The 23,179-nt window shown below is 35.2% G+C and overlaps 1 protein-coding gene across 3 annotated transcripts in view; it reads right to left on the reverse strand.

Annotated features, from left to right (window-relative positions):
* The window catches only part of LOC140986329 (phototropin-2-like), a 56,418-nt gene that overhangs the window by 4,461 nt on the left and 28,778 nt on the right, over positions 1-23,179 (reverse strand). Inside the window, exons 14-20 of one of the 3 annotated variants that reach the window (XM_073454524.1) lie at positions 23,076-23,160; positions 21,350-21,430; positions 9,593-9,696; positions 8,626-8,675; positions 8,141-8,247; positions 7,330-7,449; positions 6,933-6,984 (exon numbers count right to left, since the gene is read on the reverse strand). In XM_073454524.1, coding sequence (XP_073310625.1) covers positions 6,933-6,984; positions 7,330-7,449; positions 8,141-8,247; positions 8,626-8,675; positions 9,593-9,696; positions 21,350-21,430; positions 23,076-23,160 — 599 coding nt within the window. Of the gene's footprint in view, positions 1-6,932; positions 6,985-7,329; positions 7,465-8,140; positions 8,248-8,625; positions 8,676-9,592; positions 9,697-21,349; positions 21,431-23,075; positions 23,161-23,179 lie in introns of all 3 variants that reach the window. The other 2 variants (XM_073454523.1, XM_073454525.1) reach the window with 2 other exon arrangements.

The following is a 23,179-nucleotide window of genomic DNA, read 5'->3' on the forward strand; positions in this document are numbered from 1 at the left end:
ACTAAACAAGGAAGTTGATCAATCACAGAATATTCCGATCTTTTACAAAGTTTGTGGCAAGAGATGGATCATTATCAATGCATCTGAGGTTCTGGTTTATGATTGTTCATTGTATATTCTGGTCCATTTGGTTGGAAAGGAATACAAGGATATTTGAAGAGAAGTCGGAGTCAGTCGACGAAGTCTGGGATAAAATTAAATTCAGGGTTGCGAGTTGGTCGACGATACAGCCGGAATATCAACATCTTTGTATCTCATATTTATCTCGGGAATGGAAAATTGTATTGTCATGATTATGGTGTTGCAGTTTGGTTTTATTAACTTTAATTAAGCAGATAATTATAAATTAATAAAATGTGTTTCCTATCAAAAAAAAAATGTTGTGATGACGCAGTACTTCTTAAAAGGTTGGTTGAAAATAATTGGCTGGATTAAATATGAATTTGATGCTGTGAGAGTACAAATTCTTGGAAAAGCAGATCTAATAACACTAAATGAAACAATTGCAATTGGTCGAGCTGAAGAAGAAGAAGAGGTGTTACGATAGAATACAATTCAGCCCTTGCAACCACAAAAGGGAGGAACTTTAGCACCGAGCAGTCGGCAGGAAAGGATAATAAATAACCTGATTTTTCATTGAAATCAGACAGTAAAAATTCCATGTGGCCCTCGCTATAAAAGGGATAATCACACTGAGGACAAATGCTGGAAAATCCACGGCCGGCCACAAAGATCGATTAAAAATTGGACAAACCAAGGTGGACATTCAAAGAGACAAGGAAAGACATTTACAACTTCCAGCGATCAACAAGTTGGAGAAAATAACCCTCAAGGATCACCCATCGAATTCAATAGAGAAGAAATGGAGAAACTAAAGAATTTTCCGGGAACTTGCACTTTGGTGTTCTCAGGTATATTTTTTTCTCATGCCTTCAATGTCTTGGATACTGTCAACACTAGCTCTTGGGTCATTGATTCGGGTGCTACAGATCACATGACCCACTGGCCACTGTCCACAAAAATTTGTCATATATGAGCCTTGCCCACGCATCTGCCACAACATTAGCAGGACAAGGAGACATTATACTCACTCTTAAAAATGTCCTGTATGTCACAAAACTTTTTACAAACCTATTGTCAATCCAAAAACTCACAAAGGATTCTGCTGTTTTTTATGGTTCTCAATGTGTTTTTCAGGAACAGGGCACAAGGAGGATGATTGGACATGCTAGAGAAAAGAACGGTCTCTACTACCCTGAAAAATCGAGTGGTCGGGAGAGAGTTACAAACCCCTCTCCATCCTCATTACTTTCAGAGTCTTCTAAATTCAATAAAGACCAGATTTGGTACCCATCGTTTAGAGTCCTTAAGATTATGTTTCCTTTCTGTTCAAAGATTTGGATATTGATAATTTTAAGTGTGTTGTTTGTGAATTAGCAAAGCACAGACGTGTCTCATTGCCAATAAGCAGTAAAAGAACCATTATTCCATTTAGTCTCACTCATAGTGATGTTCGGGGATCTTCCACTATTCCTACCATATCTGGTGCTCGTTGGTTTATTTCCTTCATTGATGATTGTACGCATGTAACTTAGATTTTCCTTATGAAACACAAATCTGAGGTCAGCACCATTTTCCCCATCTTCTGTCACATGATTAAGACATAATTTGATAAGGAAGTCAAAAAATTGTGGTATGACAATGCTAGAGACTAGTTTAATCAAGTTCTTAAACCATATTTCCAAAAAAAATGCATAATACATGAATCCTCTTGTGTTAATATATCCCAACAAAATGGGGTGGCTGCGCGCAAGTTACCAAAGCCTTCTTGTTTAAAAAAAAAATGTTCATTAACAATTTTGGGGAGAGGCAGTCTTAACAACAGCTCATATCATTAACAGATTACCAACCAAAATTCTTGATTTTCAAAGTCCATGCATACCTTGCTGAAGTTCTTTTTAGATTTTAACGTTTCTGGCAATCTTGCTCCAAATATATTTGGTTGTGTTGCTTTTGTCCACGTTCACTCTCATAAGAGGGGAAAGCTTGATCCTCAGGCCCCCAAATGTGTTTTTCTTTGCTATTATTCCACTCAAAAAAGGTACAAGTGTTACATTCTCCCACAAGGAAAGTCTATATTATTGCCGATGTAATCTTAAGGGACAATGAAATTTTTCCCCTTGATCATGCTCCTTCTGCCTCACCTACAGCTCTTACACCTACCCAGCTATACATTGAATCTTTAGCCACTGAATCACCTCTGCCTATTGCTCCTCCCAATCTCATAACTCATCCCAAACCTCCTACAACTCAAGTTCAAGACTCCACTAGACCTCTGCATGTTTATACAAGAACGCAGACACTAACTGTTCGTGAACATAATGAGGTACCCAATCCTTACACTGATAACACTTCGAATGCCCTTAATCAAAATGATTATGATGTTCCAATTGCTATTAGAAAAGGAATTCGATCATGCACCAAACACCCCCTAAAACTATTCATGTCTTGCAATAATCTGTCTCCAATCACCGAGCCTTTCTCACCAGCCTAAACTCAATTCAAATTCCCAAAACAGTATCCGAGGCATTGAATGATGGAAATTGAAAGAATGCCATGAAGGCTGAAATGGAAGCACTTGAAAAAAAATAAGACTCGGGATTTGGTAAAACTGCCAAATAGAAAACAAACAGTGGTGTGTAGATGGATATTCACAGTCAAATACAATTCAGATGGTTCATTGGAAAGATACAAGGCAACTAAAAAATATGGGATTGATTACATTGAGACATTTGCTCCTATTGCGAAAATGAACACTATGAAAGTGTTGTTGTCTTTGGCAGTTAATTGAGGATGCAAATTAGAGCTATTTTATGTCAAGAACACATTTTTACATGGAGAACTTGAGGAAGAAATTTACATGGACGTTCCACCGGGGTTTGCCCCAAACACAAGACAAGTATGCAAATTAAGAAAGTCTCTATGTGGATTAAAACAATCCCCAAGATCTTGGTTTGGCAGATTTACTAAGGCGATGCTCAATACAGGGTACAAACAACCAAGGTGATCACACCTTATTTGTAAAATACTCGAGTTCAAGGGGAGTGAATGCATTATTAGTCTATGTCGATGATATTATAATGACAGGTGATGAATGGGAAGGAATGGAGATTTTGAAGATATGTTTGATGAAAGAATTCGAAATAAAAGAGCATGGAAGGATGAAGTATTTCTGGGAATCGAGGTAGCACATTCTCAAGCAGGAATCTTCATATCTCAGCAAAAATACATAACATACTTGTTGATGGAAACAGGTAAAATGGGTGCCAAACCAGCAGAGACACCTATAGAGTTTAACCACAAGCTAGGGGATAATGTGGAAGACACAACCGTGAACAAGAGATCTTATCAGAGACTAGTGGGAAGACTTATTTATCTATCTCACACACGACCAAATATAACTTGTGCAGTTAGTGTGGTTAGTCAATTCATGCACGACCCCGAAGAGCCACATCATAGAGCTATATATCGGATCTTTCAATGCTTGAAGGGCACACCGGGAAAAGGAATTTTGTTCAAGAAAGTGGAGTTGACCCTTGAAGCATATACAGACGACTATGCAGGATCTATAATCGATAAGAGATCTACCTCAGGTTACTGTACTTTTCTAGGAGGTAATCTTGTGACATAGAGAAGTAAAAAGCAGGAAGTTGTGGCAAGATCCAGTGCAGAAGCTGAATATAGAGCTATGGCTCTTGGTATATGTGAATTATTGTGGCTGAAAATTGTTTTAGACTTGAAAGTTCAATGGAAAGGCCCAATGAAACTTTATTGTGACAACAAATCAGCTATTAATATTGCTCATAATCTGGTACAACATGACCGTACAAAGCACGTTGAAGTGGACAAACAGTTTATAAAAGAAAAGCTGGATAGTGGGCTGATTTGCACTCCTTTCATTTCCACAAAGGAGCATATTCCAGGCGTACTCACCCAAGGATTGATTGGGACCATTTTCCAGATACTAGTAAGCAAGCTTGGAATGAACGAGGGGAGTGGGAAAATCTCGTCCCAATCAAAGAGGATTGTGTGTATAATTTAGTCAATGTATTTCCAGATTGTTTGGGATTTAGATTAGAGTAAATATTCTCTAGGATTTAATATTCCTAAATTAGATCTTGATTATTGTGTATATAAACCGATGTAATCATCATTATTAAGATACAAGAGTTATGTTTTTCTCTCAAAACTTGTCAGGGAGAACGATGGGAGATTGAATGAAAATTGCAGTGTTACCAGAAGTCAAGCAAAGACAAAAGGAAGCTCATAGTTTCTATTATTGTATTTTGTCAGTTTTACTGGGGAAGTTTTGGCTTAATCTATCTCCTTTGTGCATTTTAGCATTTTCAACAATAGCATGACTAGCATTACTGTTTCATTAGAAAAAAAATTAAACTCAGCTTAGTACTTGAAGTCCACTGAAGATGTAACGCCCCGATTCTATGACAACACCGGTCTTTCCAGCGTGTTTATGTCCCCACTCACACGTTCTTTGGAAAACTTCCTAAGGATCACCCATTTTAGAACTTATCAAAGTCAAACACGATTAACTTTGGAGTTTCTAAGTCATAGACTTCCATAAAAAAGAAGCAACTTATTGAAATGAGTAGTACCTATCAAATCTTTTAAACACTCCTCAACTGTACCAACAAAGAAGTGGTATCCAAAGCTATCTTCTTGAGGACCTATAAGTGGAGTGAAGCCAAACACAAAACCTAAACACAATAACCCAAAATCCATAAATAAAATCATCTTCAAGAATGGCAACCGAAACAAATTTCTCCCATATTGCACCACCAATTTTTGATGGAGATAACTATCAAGCCTGGGCTGTTAAAATGACAACTTATCTTGAAACATTAAACATTTGGGAAGTGTTGAATATTTTATCTTATTAAATAATTAGTTTTAGATAGAACTTAAATGCCTTTATTAGTATTTTAAATTCTTAAGATTGGGTAAGAAATAGGATCTGGTTATATTACTTACTTTGAGGAATTAGGTTGAGTGGAGACTTTAAATACATCGTATGTTATCCATTTTATTCAAGAAAAAAAGAAGACTGATTTTCTTAATGTTCTTTTTCCCTAAAACTATAGGAAACTATAAAGGAAGACTATGATGTACAACCATTGCCTGAAAATCCTACGATGACTCATATTAGGATCCACAAAGAGAGGAAGACAAGGAAATCCAAAGCTAAAGCCTGCCTATTCTCTGCTATTTTGTGCACCATCTTTACAAGGATAATGAACTTGGAGGAAACAAAGAATATATGGGATTACCTCAAAAAAGAGTACCATGGAAAGAACAAAAAATATGCAAGTACTCAATTTGATTAGGGAGATCGAAATCGGGAAAATGGAGCAGACAGAAACCATCAAAGAAGACTCGACAAGTTACTGGGTGTAGTAAATAAGGTGAGGTTTCTTGTTAAGGACTTCTCTGATGAACGAATTGTTCAAAAAAATTTCGTTTCTATGCATGAAAAATACAAATCTAATTTTTTTTGATAAAAGAATCTAAAGATTTGTCAAGCATTTCCATGGCAGAATTGGTGAATGCATTGCAGGCACAAGATCAAAGGAGAATGATGAGAAGAATCAACGGACGGTGCTCTTCAAGCATAGACAAAAAGTTCAAGAGGAGGTAAAGACAACAAAAACAAGGATGCGACCTATCAAACATGCCCACATTGAAAAAAGACAAATCATCCCCAAAGGAACTGTTGGTGGAGGCCTGATGTCAAGTGCAGAAAATGTGGTATGATTGGACACATTGAGTTGCACATCTCACATAACTAATGACCATGATCTCTTCAAAGAGCTTGATGTCATTTCCAAAATAAAAACTGGAAACTTTGAATTTCTTTCAGTCAAAGGGAAATGAACAGTGGCTATAGAAAGTCTAACAAGTTTGAAGTTTATTATTGATGTTTTATATATGTCAAATATCGATCAAAACTTGCTTAGAGTTTGCTAGTTAAATGAAAAAGGCTTCAAAGTCATATTTGATGACAAAGGGTGCTTGATCAACAAATTTGGATCCGAAAATTACTTGCAGACATACAAATGGAGCAAAATGAAGCAAAACATATTCATGTAGATAGCCATGCTGCAATTGCAATCTCAAAAGATCCTGGTTTTTATGGCAAGGCTAAGCACGTCAAGATCAAGCTGTTTCACTGAACAAAAGTACGATAGGATGGTGAAATCAAATTGTTTTATTGCAAGACTGAGGATCAAGTTGCAGATATCTTAACCAAGGTTCTACAAAAAGCTAGATTTGAAATGTTAAGACAAATTAGACCTCTGCAGCTACTAAGGCAAGGAGGATTGTTGGAAACGAGCCTTAGTAACTTTTGTTAAAGATCAATTGACCAAGTCCTTAGGAAATAATTTTTGAATTATTTTGAATTGTAATTAGGAAGATATTTTGGTTTTCTGTTATATTTTTCCAGCTCTTTATAAATAACATTGCAGTTGATAAGAACTATGAGAATACAAGATGCATTTTCTTTAGTTTCTTTCTTTTGATGCCATGAATTATTTGTTTGGATTTTTGCTCTATACCAACAAAAGAACACATGAAAAATCTAAAAGTGTACTTGAATCCAATTAGCCACTATTAAGTCTCTTCCCCTAAGAATAGATTGGGTACAGTAGTTGTTTTCATGCAGCGTAAAAAAGACTTTCTATTATGAAGTATTAAATTGACATTGAACCAATGATAAACTTTTATGGTGCACTTGCAAGAGTGTGATCTACCAAGCATAAGACCCAAAACCAGCTCCAAATAGGATATATCTTCAGTTTATGGCTTTCCATGCAATGAAAATACTAAATTGGGATGCATGTAGCTCATATGCTTACCTAGAGCCCACCAATCTATTGCGCTACTATGACCTGCACCCTTAACAATTTCCTGCATTCAAATCAACCATCAAAATAAGTGGTTATAGAAATGATTTCTGGGAAATTGATTTTCTATCTGTTAAAAGTTCAAATGCACTAGAAACTTGAGGGTAGCCCTGCTGAAGGTTTTACAAGTGTAAATCAACAGATCAGGAATCCTACTTTCAGTTTGTTTCATTATAGAATATTTAGTTGCTTTCAGATCAAATTCCTAAAACACATTTAAGTGTCTTGTTGGCTAGATTAATGATATAAATTATGGTTAGAAAACCATAAAATTCTGAAGAATATATGCCATACTTATGAAATAAAGGGAACGTGCAAAGACAAATAAAACACCAAATGACACTGGTACCGGAGCAACATATTCTTCAGTTCCAACAAACGAATTTGATTGGCCACTCGGTTCAGAAATAAATATCGGAGGTGGTTCACTTCTAGATCTTCTCTTCTTTGGAAGAAGATGCTTAATAACCTGGAAATTTGTTACCTTCAGTATATTACAATAACTCACATCGATCAGTTTTAGAATAAGCAATAGTAAGCAATAGACAAGAAAATTTTCCAATTTTCGTGACTAGACACCAAATATTTTCAAACATGTAAAAAGAGTGATTTTGCTAACATGTAGTCGAAAGTTAGTTTCAAAACAAATACATGCATAATATTTGTAAATAAGCCAACAAAGATGTGTGACTGAATGAAATCGAAAACGTAGCAACTGATTCTTTTACTCAATCGGCAGTTAAATTGTTTAGAACTAGAAAAACTGTCTTATACTTTTAACTATATATTCTTGGCTTCAGAAATTCAATTATGACAAAATTTGTTGATTAAAGACGATGAGACTGGAATATTCATGGTTTCTGTTATATAAGCCTTCACTACTTGATTAGAGAAAATGAAACTCATGTTCATCTTCCGACCATACAGTATGCCAGAAAAAAAAGTCACCTAGTAAACATATTTTTCTCAAAGAGATATCCAAATGGAACTAACAAAAATAAGGTTTAAGAGACATGATCATCGACATAAAAAAAATCACCTCTCTATGCGCATCTGTGCACTTCACTAAATTGCACATAAGTATAAATAAAGGAAACAAACAAATAGAATTCTCCAAATACAAATAAGTAAATAATAGTATATATACTAGATGTACATACCTGAGGTTTGCAAGCTGTCTTAAATGATAGATCGAAGTCAGTTAATACAACATGCCCATCTTTTTGAAGAAGAATATTTTCTAGTTTCAAGTCCCGATAAATTATTCCTGTAGCGAAATGATAACACAATAAAATACACATTTTAATCCACACATCAAAACAAAATCACACGCGGCTACATTAACATGTTCCATGTAAGTAACTTCAACTTGGTCACAATATTTAACACTTTTTCATTGTAATATAACTTGAAAATTGAGAAATGCTACACATATCATAAAGGGATGTGAAAGATGATTTGAACCAGAGATTTGGTATGACATTCAAGCTAAATGGAAGCCATAAAATATCAAGAACTGAGAACTCGGATCTCAACTCTTTCATAAGGATCACTTCTTTTACATGGAAAAGGTTACGGAATTAAGCAGGTGGGTGTACACTTAGTGCAGTAACAAGTGTATGAAGTTGTCCACTACATAAGATACCTAAACAATGAAGATATTCCAAGGCTATGACAACCTCTGCTGCATAAAACCTGGAAATTAATAAAAAAGCACATTCAAATCAAATGTCTAACCAAGAAAATACAAGCATATCTCTCTAAAAGTTAATTATGTCAAATGATAGATCTCACGATTAAAATTATTCGGTAATATATGTTTTTCATAAAAAATATTGCTTCAACACTCCTGAGTAATGAGTTTTGCATACTTTATAATTGATGAGAGGCACTTAAAGCTAAACAAATTACTTCTATCTTGTTCATCATTTTAAAATGCAAAGATCAATATCCGGAGACAGTTTAGCAAAGAAGGTTAAAAATTTCTCTATAATTAGTTAAGTTGAAAACTTAACAAACACTATACCCCACCTAAATATAATATTCAGAACATCAGCTTACTTCGCAAATCAAATCAGTTGATGACAAATAGAGCGACACACTGTGCAGCTTTTGTAAAAAATTGGCTTGGGGGTCATATAAATTCCTTTATGTGCTGGTTGATGTTTATAGTACATAAAGCTCTCCAACAATGTCCAAGTGACCACATTAAGTGATTTAACAACTCATATGAAAATGATAACTCGTAGACTATGGTATTCTACATTGTGTACAGACACTGAATGTTCATGAAAGAAACACCTTTATATTTTCCCTGCCTTCTCTTAGAAACCTAAGTTGATGCAAGTCTGTCTTAATCTTTGGTCTTTTGCAAGTTCTAGACATGACCTTTACTGACGAATTAATATTCTTCTGAGTAAACTTTATCCTACTTATCATATACAAAATATCGTTTCATATAAAAAATATATATATATTCTTCTGAATGCTGATCTTCTCCAATGAAAAAGGAGCATCGAAAAGTCCTTGTTTTCTTGAAAATGAATTTTCTTCGAGGTTCATATAGTGAAAAAATTGTTGGAATTGCTATTTTCAGTAGGTCAGTCAACTACCTGGCTGATTCTTCTTTAAATATTTTCAAGGGTTGTTTGTCAAGCAATGTGAATATCTCTCCTCCAGGACAAAAATCTGTGATCAAGCAAACATGTGTAGGTGTCTGGAGACAAAGATATATCAGATTAATTCCTATATAAACTCTAAATAACATCAAAATGCAGCATGTTAGTAACTAAAACTACGATTTATTTACTGTGATTATTATTGCTCACACTAACATTACTAATTCATATGGCAGCCGTTTAGAAAGCTAAGAGCAAAGGAAGTGGTGCTAGACCTCGAGCCTTCACTTCATTGCTGTTTGAATAAGTAGGATTGAATAATTGGAATAGCGAAGTATGCCAGATTCAGCATTTCAGGCGTCATAACCAGCAGATATCTATTTTAAGGGAATAGAATTGCTGCATTTTTCTTATATAACTGATAGCTCTATGGATGTAGACCACGGCAAACATGCCTTAGTTTTGAGGCCAAACTCTTAAATTAAGGCTTCATTGCCAGTAAACTTTTATCTAGAGCCAATTAATATTGAGACTAAAAAGCAGGCAAGAGAGTTCCAATCTGAATATGATTGTGCTTTTCTGTGGTATTGACAATTGGCTCATCTTTCTTTTTTGGAACCCTTTATTTTTTAAGTTGCTTAACACTGTTCCAATTTATAGTTTAAAGTGTGACAAATGCAGTTATGCTAAGAATAATCGCGTAACTTTCAAACTAAGTTTCAATAAGTCTGATTCCTTTTACATTTGTCTATACAGATGTTTGGACGGCACGTATCAAACCCCTACGTCTAGCTGAGCCCCCACACCTAATATTCCATGAAAAAACTTTCATTTCTTCACATCATCAGCCCTCGCAATCTCTCTGAACCTACACTGTTGTCTTCCACCAGCATTCCTTTCTTCCTGTAATTCCAAAAAATCCACTTTTTCCACACCCATCTTCGATAGACACTCATTCTCGATCGCCCACTCATTATTCAGCATATCGAGTCCCTCGGATCTCCCTCCTGCTTCACTTCTAACTTTCTGCCCTAAGGAATTGTTCCCCGAGATACCCGACTTTTCAACTAATGGTGAATTTCCCACCCCTCCTTTATTCTCTACCCTTCTCACCAACCCAACATTTGAGACAGACACAGGAATAGAATAAAAAGAATTTTGTTCAAGATGAATAGAATTGGGTACAATGCAAACCTTCCTCGGAGATAATTCAAAAAAGTCCCCTAAATCTTCGAGATCCATTGAATGCGGAGTCGACTCATCTGAAGTTTCAGAAATATGACTGTCACCTTCACTGTTTTCGCATCCTTCATCTGAGTTGTCATCCATTTCTTTCTTTTAATAATTTGTGTTCCCAAATCCCCTCAGCTGCCCCCATTGTTTGTACCCCATCCTCGTTGAGTGTAAGGTTAGGAATTCCTTGCTGGCTGGAGTGAAGTGACTGTTTTTTTGGCTTCAGAATTTTCCTTTGATAAACAAACTCAAAATTTCTTTCTTTTGGGCCCATCACCAGATGACGCTTTTGAGGTAAGCTCTTTTCTACATTCTTTTTCATTCTCTTTATCCTATCTCAAATGCATAAAATGTCTACGTTTCGAGGTAAGATATTAGCTACAGGTTATTGCACTTTTTCCTTGGGAAAACTTGTTACTTGGAGGAGTAAAAAACAGAGCATGGTGGGTCAAAGTAATGCCGAGGCTGAACTAAGATTTGTGGCCAATGGAGTTTGTGTGTTGTGACTAAAGTTGGTACTTGAATGATTCTAACTCCAATGAAAGTGTCTTGTGATAACAAAGTATGCAATTAGCATTGCAAATAATCTGATTCAACATGATCTCACCAAGCATATTGAAGTTGATAGGCATTTTTTATCAAATAAAAAGCGGAGAGCAGAATTATCTATACACCATTCATCAAATCTGAGCAACATGTAGCTGGCATGTTCACAAAAGGTCACTTCTGACAAAAGTTTGAAAACTTCAGCCAAGTTGGACAAGATTGATACTGACGGAAATCATACACTCGAATCTCGTATATGATTATCGAATAAATTCATACTTTGATTTAGGATCTTTGTAGTTGAATTACTAACCTTGTTCCGGATATATTAATACACTTCAATGTCACGACGCCAATCACGAACGGAAGGGAATCGATATTTCACAATCCAAATGCTTAATAATTGTGATATGATTTTGTGTGCTTTGAAGATGAATTTCTCGGCTCTTCTATTTTCTTCCAAGAACAATTCCTTTTAACTTCTTTTTTGTAGTGGAAGTTAAAGAAGAAAAAAAAATTATCCAAAATAAATAACTACTCCCTCTTATAATTCAAAATCAAACTTTTGAATTATTTGGGTCGGGTCGGGTCGGGTTAGCCCTCATGGGCGACCCGTTAACCCATTAGTTATTTCTTACATCTCTCACTCGCACATGAGGGCTAGACATCATCCATTGATAGATCATAATCACCTATCATATACCACCAATTTCATACAAGCAAATGGATCGTGTGACCAACGAGCATATTAAATAAGAGCTCAGAGCTATACACCGATTAAGGATATATAGCAACTCAATTCAAAACATATTTATGAGGACATTCTACTCGTTATACCTTAGATTTATTTTATAACACTAATCAACGTATCTCTTGTCCCATAATAAAATTAAAAGAGCATATTTGATTCAAAATTATTCATATCTATATGTATTCACAATTATGTTCTAACAATTAAGTTAAACATAATTAGCCGGCTTGTGAATACAAAATAAGTGTCAAAATAAATCTTCTTTTCCCACTAAAATCTTTCAATCTTTATTTTAGCTGCTTTCTTAGACATGTACCGCATTACCGAATCATCCATAGCTATTGGTATCATGCTAAAGTAGCATCACTAAAATAATATTAAAGAGACTGTTGAAAGTCTTAAGGGTATAATATTAAGTTTATATATATAAACCTATGGATCTCGCACAATGATCTGGGACTCGAATAATCATTATCCAAATGGTCACTTCAGCACACGCGGTATGAAAAACGTGCTAGATGTGCTCTTTCCTCTTTAAAATGTATGTAACAAAAAAATATTCACATCGTACAGATCTTAGTTCAAGTGCATCTCAACACTTAACTTGAGTTTTCTTTTTACTTATCCTCCAACATGTATCAATATAAAGAAAACTCTAATCTGGCTATAAGACAAGTTAAATGGATTGTGGGAATATCCATTTCAATTACAATAAAATCTACATAAGTAATCTCATCTTGGTAATATATACCAAGGCAACATATGTATGGATTTGTTCTCAACAAAACCACTATCGTTTAATCTAATCTCTGCATGTTTCTCAGCACCAGAGGTGATTGCTCGTGTGAGAGAGCCAATCTCAACTTGTCAGACATACGTTCAATTTTTCAGATTAGTAATTCATAAAGTGTACACATTACTCATAATGAAAACATCATTATAATAATGAGTACAATGTCTTAAATACATGTGTTTAGTTACAATCATATCCTACGTAATCCAAGCGATCTAATATGATCTATAATATGTCTCTTGGTATTGGCTTAGTAAACGGATCAGCCACCATCATGCGTGTAGGAATGTATTTCAAAATCACTTCTTTCTTTTCAACTATATCTCTGATAAAGTTGTATTTCGTGTCAATATGTTTGGTTTTTCCATGGTATTTGGGGTCTTTTGTGTAATAAATTGCTGATTGACTATCACAATAAATCGTTAAAGCTCCCACTGGATTGCTTACGATACCCAAATGACAAAGGAATCTCTTTAACCAAACACTTTCTTGCACTGCAGAAGCACATGCCACAAATTCTGCTTCCATTGTGGATAGTGATACACAAGTTTGTTTCTTGCTTCTCCAAGAGATGCATCCATCATTTAGCAAGAAAGCATAACCAGAAGTTGATTTACGCTCATCTAAATCACCACCCCAATCAGCATCTGTGTATCCTTTCAATGTTAAATCTTTTCATTGATAACAAAAGAAGTAATCTGTAGTGCCTTTTAGGTATCTTAGAATCCTTTTAACTGCACTCCAGTGTCTTCTTCCTGGATTAGATTGATACCTGCTGACCAGACCCACGGCATAACAAATATCGGGACGAGTACACATCATTGCATACATTAAACTCCCAACTGCACTAGAATATGGCACTTTGGACATCTCATTGATTTCTTCAGAAGTGTTTGGGCACATTTCACGACTTAAGCTTTCATCTTTGGCCACAGGAGTATCAATGGGTTTGCAATTTGACATTCTAAATCGTTCTAGAATCTTTTTAATGTAGGATTCTTGAGACAGTGCAAGAAGTCTCTTAGAACGATATCTGTGAATTTTAACACCTAGAATGTAATCTGCCTCACCCATATCCTTTATTTCCAAATTTGAGGACAACCATTTCTTAATGGTTTCTATATACTCCTTGTCATTANTGTGAATTTTAACACCTAGAATGTAATCTGCCTCACCCATATCCTTTATTTCAAAATTTGAGGACAACCATTTCTTAATGGTTTCTATATACTCCTTGTCATTACCAGCTAACAATATGTCATCGACATAAAGAGATAGAATTACAAACCTTTTATTGGATCTTTTCACATATACACAATGGTCTTCATCTATCATAATGAAGTCATATGAGATTATTGCTCTGTGAAATCTCAAATACCATTGTCTAGAAGACTGCTTAAGGCCATAAATTGATCTATTCAATTTACAAACATTTTTTTCTTGACCTTTAACAATGAAACCTACTGGTTGTTCCCTGTATATTTCTTCCTCAAGTTCTCCATTGAGGAAAGCAGTCTTTACATCCATTTGCTATAATTCTAAATCCAAATTAGCAACGATGGCCAATAATAAACGAATAGAAGTAAATTTCACTACTGGTGAAAAGGTTTCTTCGTAATCAATACCCTCTTGTTGAGTATAACCTTTTGCCACTAGTCGAGCCTTATACCTCTATATAGTTCCATCAAACTTTCGCTTAATTTTGAGAACCTATTTGTTCCCAATAGCTTTACGTCCCTTTGGAAGTTCAACTAGTTCCCAAACTTGGTTTGATTTCATTGAATCCATTTCTTCTTCCATTGCATTCATCCATTTTTCCCTTGAAGGACAAGATAGAGCCTCACCTATGTTTTTAGGCTCTTCATCATCTATTGCAGATATGACATAAGCATGCCCTTCAATCTCATAGTGACGTTTGGGCATACCTTTCCTATTACTCTTTCGAAGTTGGGGATCAGATGAATCAAAATGATCAGGATTGCTCCCACTAGGATCACATGAACCATTGTGATCATGATTGATCCCATTGGAATTAATCCCACTCGGATCAAATGAATCATTGTTATCAGGATTTCTCCAGTTGGAATCAAACAACAACTCATTATCTGAATTAGATAACTCAAATAAAGGTTCATTCCCCTTTATTTCACCTTTCTTAGGAAAGTCATTCTCCAGAAATTTTACATTTCGTGATTCAATCTCAGTAATGCTTCCATCTTCTTGTTCACCAATGAACACGTAACCCTTAGAATGCTCAGAGTATCTAACAAAAATACATTTCTTTCCTCGAGGACCCAACTTTCCATATTTACTTGTTGAGTCATAAATATATGCAACTGATCCCCAAGGTATAAGGTTACTTAGGTCTGGTTTTCTACCAGTCCATAGTTCATATGGCGTGGAAGAAACTGACTTTGAAGGCACCTTGTTTATTATATAGGCTGAATTTAATAAAGCATCTCCCCAAAAGGAAATAGGCAAATTAGCTTGCGCCATCATGGACCTTGTCATGTCTAACAATGTTCTATTCCTTCTTTCAGCAACACCATTTTGCTGAGGTGTGTAAGGAATGGTCAATTGTCTAATTATTCCCTTTTCATTACATAGATCCTTGAATTGATCAGACAGATTTTCACGGCCTCTGTCAGTTCTCAAGGCCTTTATTGTCTTATCCATTTGATTTTCTACTTCATTTGCATAACGTCTAAAACATTCCAATGCTTCAGATTTATGTGAAATCAAATAGACATGACCATAACGAGTGAAATCATCTATAAATGTAATGAAGTAAGAAGCTCCATGTCTAGCCTTCACATTCATTGGACCACATCTGTCTGAATGGATCAATTGCAATGGAAATTCTGCCCTAATTGCTTTTCCAAATGGTTTTCTTGTCATTTTACCAGCAAGACAGTGTTCGCAATCCAACAAATCAAGTTTACACAGAGAACCTAAAAGTTCTACTTTGATAAGTCGATTCATCCTGTCTTTTCCAATGTGACCTAGTCTAGCATGCCAAGTGTAAGCATCCACATTTGCATTACTAGATGAACAAACATTTAACGAAACACTACGATCAACATAATAGTTAAACATTTGTCTGTCACAATCTAGCACGATAAAACCATTCCTAATATGTCCACAACCATAATACATATTGCCATAGTAAATATGAACAAGATCACAACTAAAGTTCAAACTGAATCCTAGTCTTAAAAGAACAACAACAGATACTAGATTTCGTCGAATCTCTGGTGCATAGAGGACATCATGTAAGATAAGAGTCCGGCCACCACGCAACTCTAGTTTGCAAGTACCGATGCCTCTAACTTCAACTTTCGCATTATTTTCTACATATATCCATCTCGTGCCCCAAGGAACTCGATGAAATTCTACAAACGCTTCACGATCTCTAGTTACATGGTCTGTTGCTCCTGAGTCTACAATCCACACAGGATAAGATTCAGTTAGTAAAACAGTACTAGAGACACATATAGTACTCACAAAAGCGTTAGCAAGTGCTACCTTTTTAGGCTCAGGGCACTCACGAGCGAAATGACCAAATGCTTGGCAATTGAAGCACTTCATTTTGCTCTTATCTTTCTTCTTCCCAAACCTCTTACGCTTGTTCTTTTGGTTTGGCTTGAAGTTGTTCTTCTTAGACCCTTCCACAACATTTTTCCCTTTCCAGCTTTTCTTCCAGTTCTTAAAGCATTTAAAGCCCGGAGCTTTCTTGGAACTAGATTCAGCCACAAAAGCTCTTGCTATGGACTTAGCAGCACCAAGCCGCTCATCCTCAAGCTCAACATGTCGAGCAGCATCAGAGAAAGTCTTAATGCTATCATTGTGAGTCAGATTGACTTTCAGATGCTCCCACTTTTCAGGAAGAGATCGGATCAAAGCTTGAACCTGTTGCTCATCGGAGAGGATATGACCAGCTGAAGTCAATTCACGTATCATGTTTGACATAGTTCTCAAATGTTGTTTGATGCTGTGATCAGCCTGTTTCTTGTAAGTGTCAAACTTGATAGTCAATTGCCTCAGACGAGTGACAGTAGTACCTCCATATTTCTCTCTCAGGTACACCCAAATGTCGTGAGCAGTGAGATGTTGTTCACATTCATGGATGAGATCATCAATCATAGAACTAACCAGTATAGCTCGAGCAGTGGAATCTTTCTTTTTCCATGCTTGGTAAGCTTCCTGATCTCTCCTCTGCTGAGCAGTGTTACCCACACCGGGATCCTGCATGACTTGGTTGATACCTTCTAAGGCATCTTGCTCATCAAGCACATACCCAATCTTATGGCGCCAAGTATCATAGTTGTCACCATTTAGTTTGTCACCCTTGTTGAGATCAGCAATGATAGATTTTGATGCCATGGTCTGTTTATTTTAGAGGTGATAACACATGTTAATGCTCATTAAATGTACACTTTAGTTTTGTACTTTAAATTAGCATCTATAATGATTTAACATAAGGCATAGACTCGAAAGTTCACTAAGTTCTCAATCATCATCTACAATCCTAATGTTGCATCATTATAAATTTAATTTCTAAGTAACAAAAATATCAATTGATTTTAGGTGAGAATATCTTCCAACCTAAAAACTCCCACTTAATTTGGAAAATCTCAATAAATTCCAAATAAACATATGCAGATAAAAATGTATTAAAATAAACTAACATCAAAGTTTACAATACATGCTTCTATTTAAACATAGATAAAACACATACTACATTACATATGTCACATAACATGCTCATAAAAAAAAACATACATGATAACAAGTCATCTACCTAAAGAAAATCTAATTTCTTTTTATTTTTACACATGCGTGATATCATTTTGATCATTCCCTTCGAGAGCCTATCTGATGGAGCGAACTTCAAAAGACGAACTCCAGAATTTATCTGTAAAGATAATGTCTTCTTCATCTCAAGTTCAACCTCTTTCTCCCATCTCTTAATCAATGATGACTTCAACTCATCAAGTAAGATCATTGATCCCCTTTGGTTAAGTATATCATCGATTCTGCTCTTCCAACGTCCAGTTAGAGAATCTCTTAATAGTCCAACTATTATATCATGTTCAAAGTGAGGACCCAAATGCATAAGATATAAACGTTTACTATCCCAAACTTTAATATGTTGAAGCAAGGTGTGCGTGGGATCCATTTTATAATGTTTAAACATGTGATACTTTGCTATTCGTTCCGGAGCTCTTTGAACTTTAGCTGCTCCCCGAAGGATACTAAAAGTGTGTTTAATTCTTGCCATATCTATAAGATGAGAGCAAATATTAAATTGGACACAAAGCCAACCTTAATATTTAAGATTCAAGATGAAATTTTTTTCATACATGATAACAATCTCTCATTCTCAATATTACATGAAACTCTTATTGTGGATCACATGTAGCCATTAAAATAATTATTTTTATTTATTTATGCTATTAATAAACTTCAAAAAATATTTAAAAAAAATTGCACCATTTTCAAATGGTTATCGACGTATATTATTTTAAAACGGTAACATTCCCACATTAATCTATATATGAACAAAGAATATTCAATTTTCTCAAATAAAATTTGTAGATCTCTTCATGTTCATGATCATGAAGCATCGAATTCTTTACTTTTGCATGTAAAAAATATATCTGTAACATATACATAACCATGTCATGTCCAATGTCCAGTGTTTCATTTTAAAAAAAAATGAAAACGTGCGACCATGAAGCAAGATGAAAACGTGGTGCAGGCGGTGATTTCATGAATTGGGCAATGAATTTGATTCAACAGCATACATAAAAAAAAACAAACCCACCGCTTGGCCAAAAAAACTAAAAAAATAATTGTGAGTTTATTTTGTCTAATATTCCATTTTGTTTTTTCTTCATCCTTTGAGAGAAAAAAAAAAACGAAACTCATATATTACAATTTCTACCGCATGCAATCACGGAAATCAATTTAGAATATCAACTAAAAAAAACTTGCTCTGATACCAATGACAGAAATCATACACTCGATTCTCGCATATGATTATCGAATAAATTCATACTTTGATTTAGGATCTTTGTAGTTGAATTACTAACCTTGTTCCGGATATATTAATACACTTCAATGTCACGAGGCCAATCACGAACGGAAGGGAATCGATATTTCACAATCCAAATGCTTAATAATTGTGATATGATTTTGTGTGCTTTGAAGATGAATGTCTCGGCTCTTCTATTTTCTTCCAAGAACAATTCTTTAACTTCTTTTTTGTAGTGGAAGTTAAAGAAGAAAAAAAATTATCAGAAATAAATAACTACTCCCTATTATAATTCAAAATCAAACTTTTGAATTATTTGGGTCGGGTCGGGTCGGGTTACCCGTTAACCCATTAGTTATTTCTTACAGATACTTATGCTCAAATTTGAGGTATAGGAAATATTTTAATAGAAAAACAATATTTTAATACAGAAACAAGTGTATTTTATTCCTACAATGAAGGATAGAGGATTATATAGTTACCTTATTAAGTTAGTGTTTTTTCCTTCTCTGTATAAATTTATATATCTTGTAAAGTAAATATTCATTCGAGAAAGAAGAGGAATACGAGTCTTCCCATTTCCCTCAAACTTATTGTTATTTTTTCTGTTCACATCTATAAATCATGGAATTTGTCAAACCATCCACTGAGAACATTAATTTGCATTTTATTGGTGGCATAATTAAATTTCTAATTTGTGGATGGAAATCCCTTCCGGATTACAAAGCATATAGCAGTTAAGTTCTTGAGGGATCATCGTAACCAGTGAGAGGTGATATTGGTTTGATTTCGATAATACAATGGTTGGTATTGAGACCGCCTATCACCGAGCACCAAATGTTCTTTTTGAAAAGAATACAGTTAAATCATATCTCAAACCTTCTTGACGGGCTAAACTTTTGGTTCCAACAGTTTTTAATTGTAGCCAAGAAAACTGAAGTAGTGCCTTGTCGAATTTTATTTGATAGACTCGTTAGTGCAATACATAAAAATGAAATCAGAGCCCCAATGAATTCGGATGGGTACCAACATAATCCTAGCTTATATAAGGAATGTGACAAGAACATCACTGTGACGACCATGGGCCGTAGGCTGACCTAACGTAAGTCTCAACCCATACTCATGCGCCACTTTTGGTAATAGGTCGTAGGTTGGTCCAGCATGAATCACTCATAGAATATCTCACCCCTGGAAAATGGTTTATTTTTGCTTCCCCCAATACTCGAATCCAAGGCCTTCAGGCTTAAATACCTAGATTCCAAGAGTGTTGGTACCAATTGAGCTAGCCCCATCACTCATAGAATATTCACCCCTGGAAAGTGGTTTCTTTCGCCTCCCCCAACACTCGAACACATGATCTCCAGGCTTAAGTACCTATATTCCTACAGTGTTTGGTCTAGGAATCTAGGTACTAATGCCTGAAGGTCCTGGGTTCGAGTGTTGGGGGACAATTGAGGCAACACTCTAGGAATCTAGGTTCTAAGCCTAGAGGTCCTAAGTTCGAGTGTTGCGGAGGCGAAAGAAACCACTTTCCAGGGGAAAGATATTCTATAAGTGACGGGGCATGGGTATGGACTACGGTTTAGTGGCGCATGGGTAAGGGTTGTGCTATCGCTACTGGTCATGGGCCGTAGGTTGGTCCAGCATCAGCCATAGCCCATACCCATGCCCCGTCACTCATAGAATATCCCACTCTTGGAAAATGGTTTCTTTCGCCCCCCAACACTCAAACCCATGAGTGGCGCATGGGTATGGGCTGAGGCTCATGTTGGGTCAGCATACGGCTCATGGTCTTTACATATTATGCTTCACAGAGATTGTGATGTCTCACATCAGATATAGAACAGAGATTTGGATAATGCTATGTGCATGCAAGGACTTTTCTAATAACTGGGTTAATCATTTTCACAAATCAATGATGGAGTATGGAATAATGGTCAATATAACTCATCATCCATAGTTTTTCTTTGTTTTTTTTTTTAAAGAAAACATTGGCATGGTCATATCGAGTTTGGCAAATGGGATTGCTCCCCTTAGGTTTGGGAAAACGTGCCCCATCTCGCACAAGATATGCTTGACAATATTAACATGCTTGGACTAAGGAATTGTGAGCTATATCAAATGTCCAGTTACAGCATATGCTTAAAATAATATAGACTGCAAATTAATTGGTTGTTGACTGTTGAGGTATACCAACGGGCTTGTGAACTTGGTCGTGAACATGGTGAATGATAATCACACTCATGCTAGTCTAACAAGTCACAAAATCAACAGTTTAAGTGTAAAAAAGCAAAGTTACTTGCATGCTTAACGATCGTTTATTGCCTTTATATTTTCCATATTTTTTAATGTCAATAACAAGTAACCTGATGAGTTTCAAAAAATAAGAACCTGAAAAGATGTGTACAGAGTGGGCAAAAATGGATGATCCAAGAGCGAGATAATTTCTCTTTCAATACATGCACGATGAACCTGTAGAATTATTCATCACCTCAAAATACACCTAAACAAATAAAGAATATGAAATATATGTTGATTTGGTCAAATCAATCGTAAGGTTGACCCAACAATTTCAAAGATGGTAATGCATCACCAGAAAAACAATGACTATTCTTAAAAATAATTTACTTTTGGTTGCCTCCATTAATGTTTCTGGTCTACTACTGCTAGAGGACTTTTTGTTCCACATTTAAATACCATAAATTACTAATTAATAAAACCTTGTTCGGTTATGTTTTCGGTGTTTTGAGGTTTGCTCAATTAGTTTTTAGAAATCTATCTAGAATGAAATGTGTATTTGGTTTTATTTTGCAAAGAAAGATAAAAAATTTCATTGTAGTGTCAAATTATATAAGTGGTAATAATAAATTTCAAAGGATACAGTAATCTGTTAGAATATGGTATGATAATATAATAATTTTCGAGAGGGGTGTAAAGTCAAATTAAAATAATGACTATGTTGAATGTTTGAAAGGTAAGAGAATGATTTTAAAAATGTAAACAAAGACAAAATTTTGGAAGAATCAATATCAAGTATTAGTATTTATTTCAACTTTTTGCGTTATCCTGAGGAAAGAAGATTTGTGCATAATGCTAGACTGAACATTGTTTTTATCCTCAACAATCACTCCCGCAACTGTCCAATCTTGTGATTGTGGTCTCTTTCTATTTCTTCCGGTTAAAAAATAATGCTTTCCGCGTAAATGCCTAAGCCGGACTATTTTAATTTTGAGATCCAATCCGAAAAAAAGTTATGAAAGGGTCTCAAAGGTATAATCACCTTCATAATGACCATGCTATGACTTTAAGTATACCTCATGAAAAAATCGGAAACTACTGCCATTTTCATAAACACATCACCATTGTTTTTCAAACATACAAATCCTACGAACAAACAGCAGAAGGTAATACTTTTCTAATGGCCTTATCATGTACCAAATAATCATGGATATTACATAAAAGTTCTTGTCCATATACACCCCAATAAAATGGAGCCATTGAGCTAAAGAATAATATAAAATTACTTGAGTTGTTTAATCCCTCGTACTCACCGACAATCACTTAATATCTTTTTGTGGAAAAGCAGCCCGCATTGTCGCTGCCTTCTCAACCACCATACCCCACTCAATTGTCTCCTTGATACATTCCCTCATACCGGATTTTTAGAAAATAAATTTTGAAAATGGGAGAGATTAAGGGATAAATCTCACGGTAATTGTACATTTATAGGGCTGAGAATGGATACTAAATCTCCTAAAAACAGGAAGCTAGATAAGTGGGATTCCTAAATTGTCTATAGATCTTCGATACTCATTCTCCCTCATCATGTTAAATATCACTAGGCGATGTACTAAACAAAAATAGAACTCAAAATGGGATTTATGTAAAGATTGGTACTTAGAAATGTGTACAATTTCAATTTATTTGACTAACATGTACATAATACGCCTTTGTAAGGTGGTGTTGTTGGAGAAAATTGATAAAAGTAAAAGTTATTATAGTACCAACTCTTTTATCAATTTTTGAAAAATTTACGGATCCATACAAAGGGAATCAAATTATACGGTAATTGAAATATTTATTAAAATAGAGATTTGTAAACCATTTTATGCCATACCTTGTTACGATTCAGCAAAACAGACTTGTCCATTGCCTTCATAGCAAATAAGTGACCAGTTCCTGTTAATTCCACCAAATGAACACTGCAGAAAAATCAATGAT

Source organism: Primulina huaijiensis, chromosome 10 (genome assembly GCF_012295235.1).
Source record: "Primulina huaijiensis isolate GDHJ02 chromosome 10, ASM1229523v2, whole genome shotgun sequence".
Classification (NCBI taxonomy): Eukaryota; Viridiplantae; Streptophyta; class Magnoliopsida; order Lamiales; family Gesneriaceae; genus Primulina; species Primulina huaijiensis.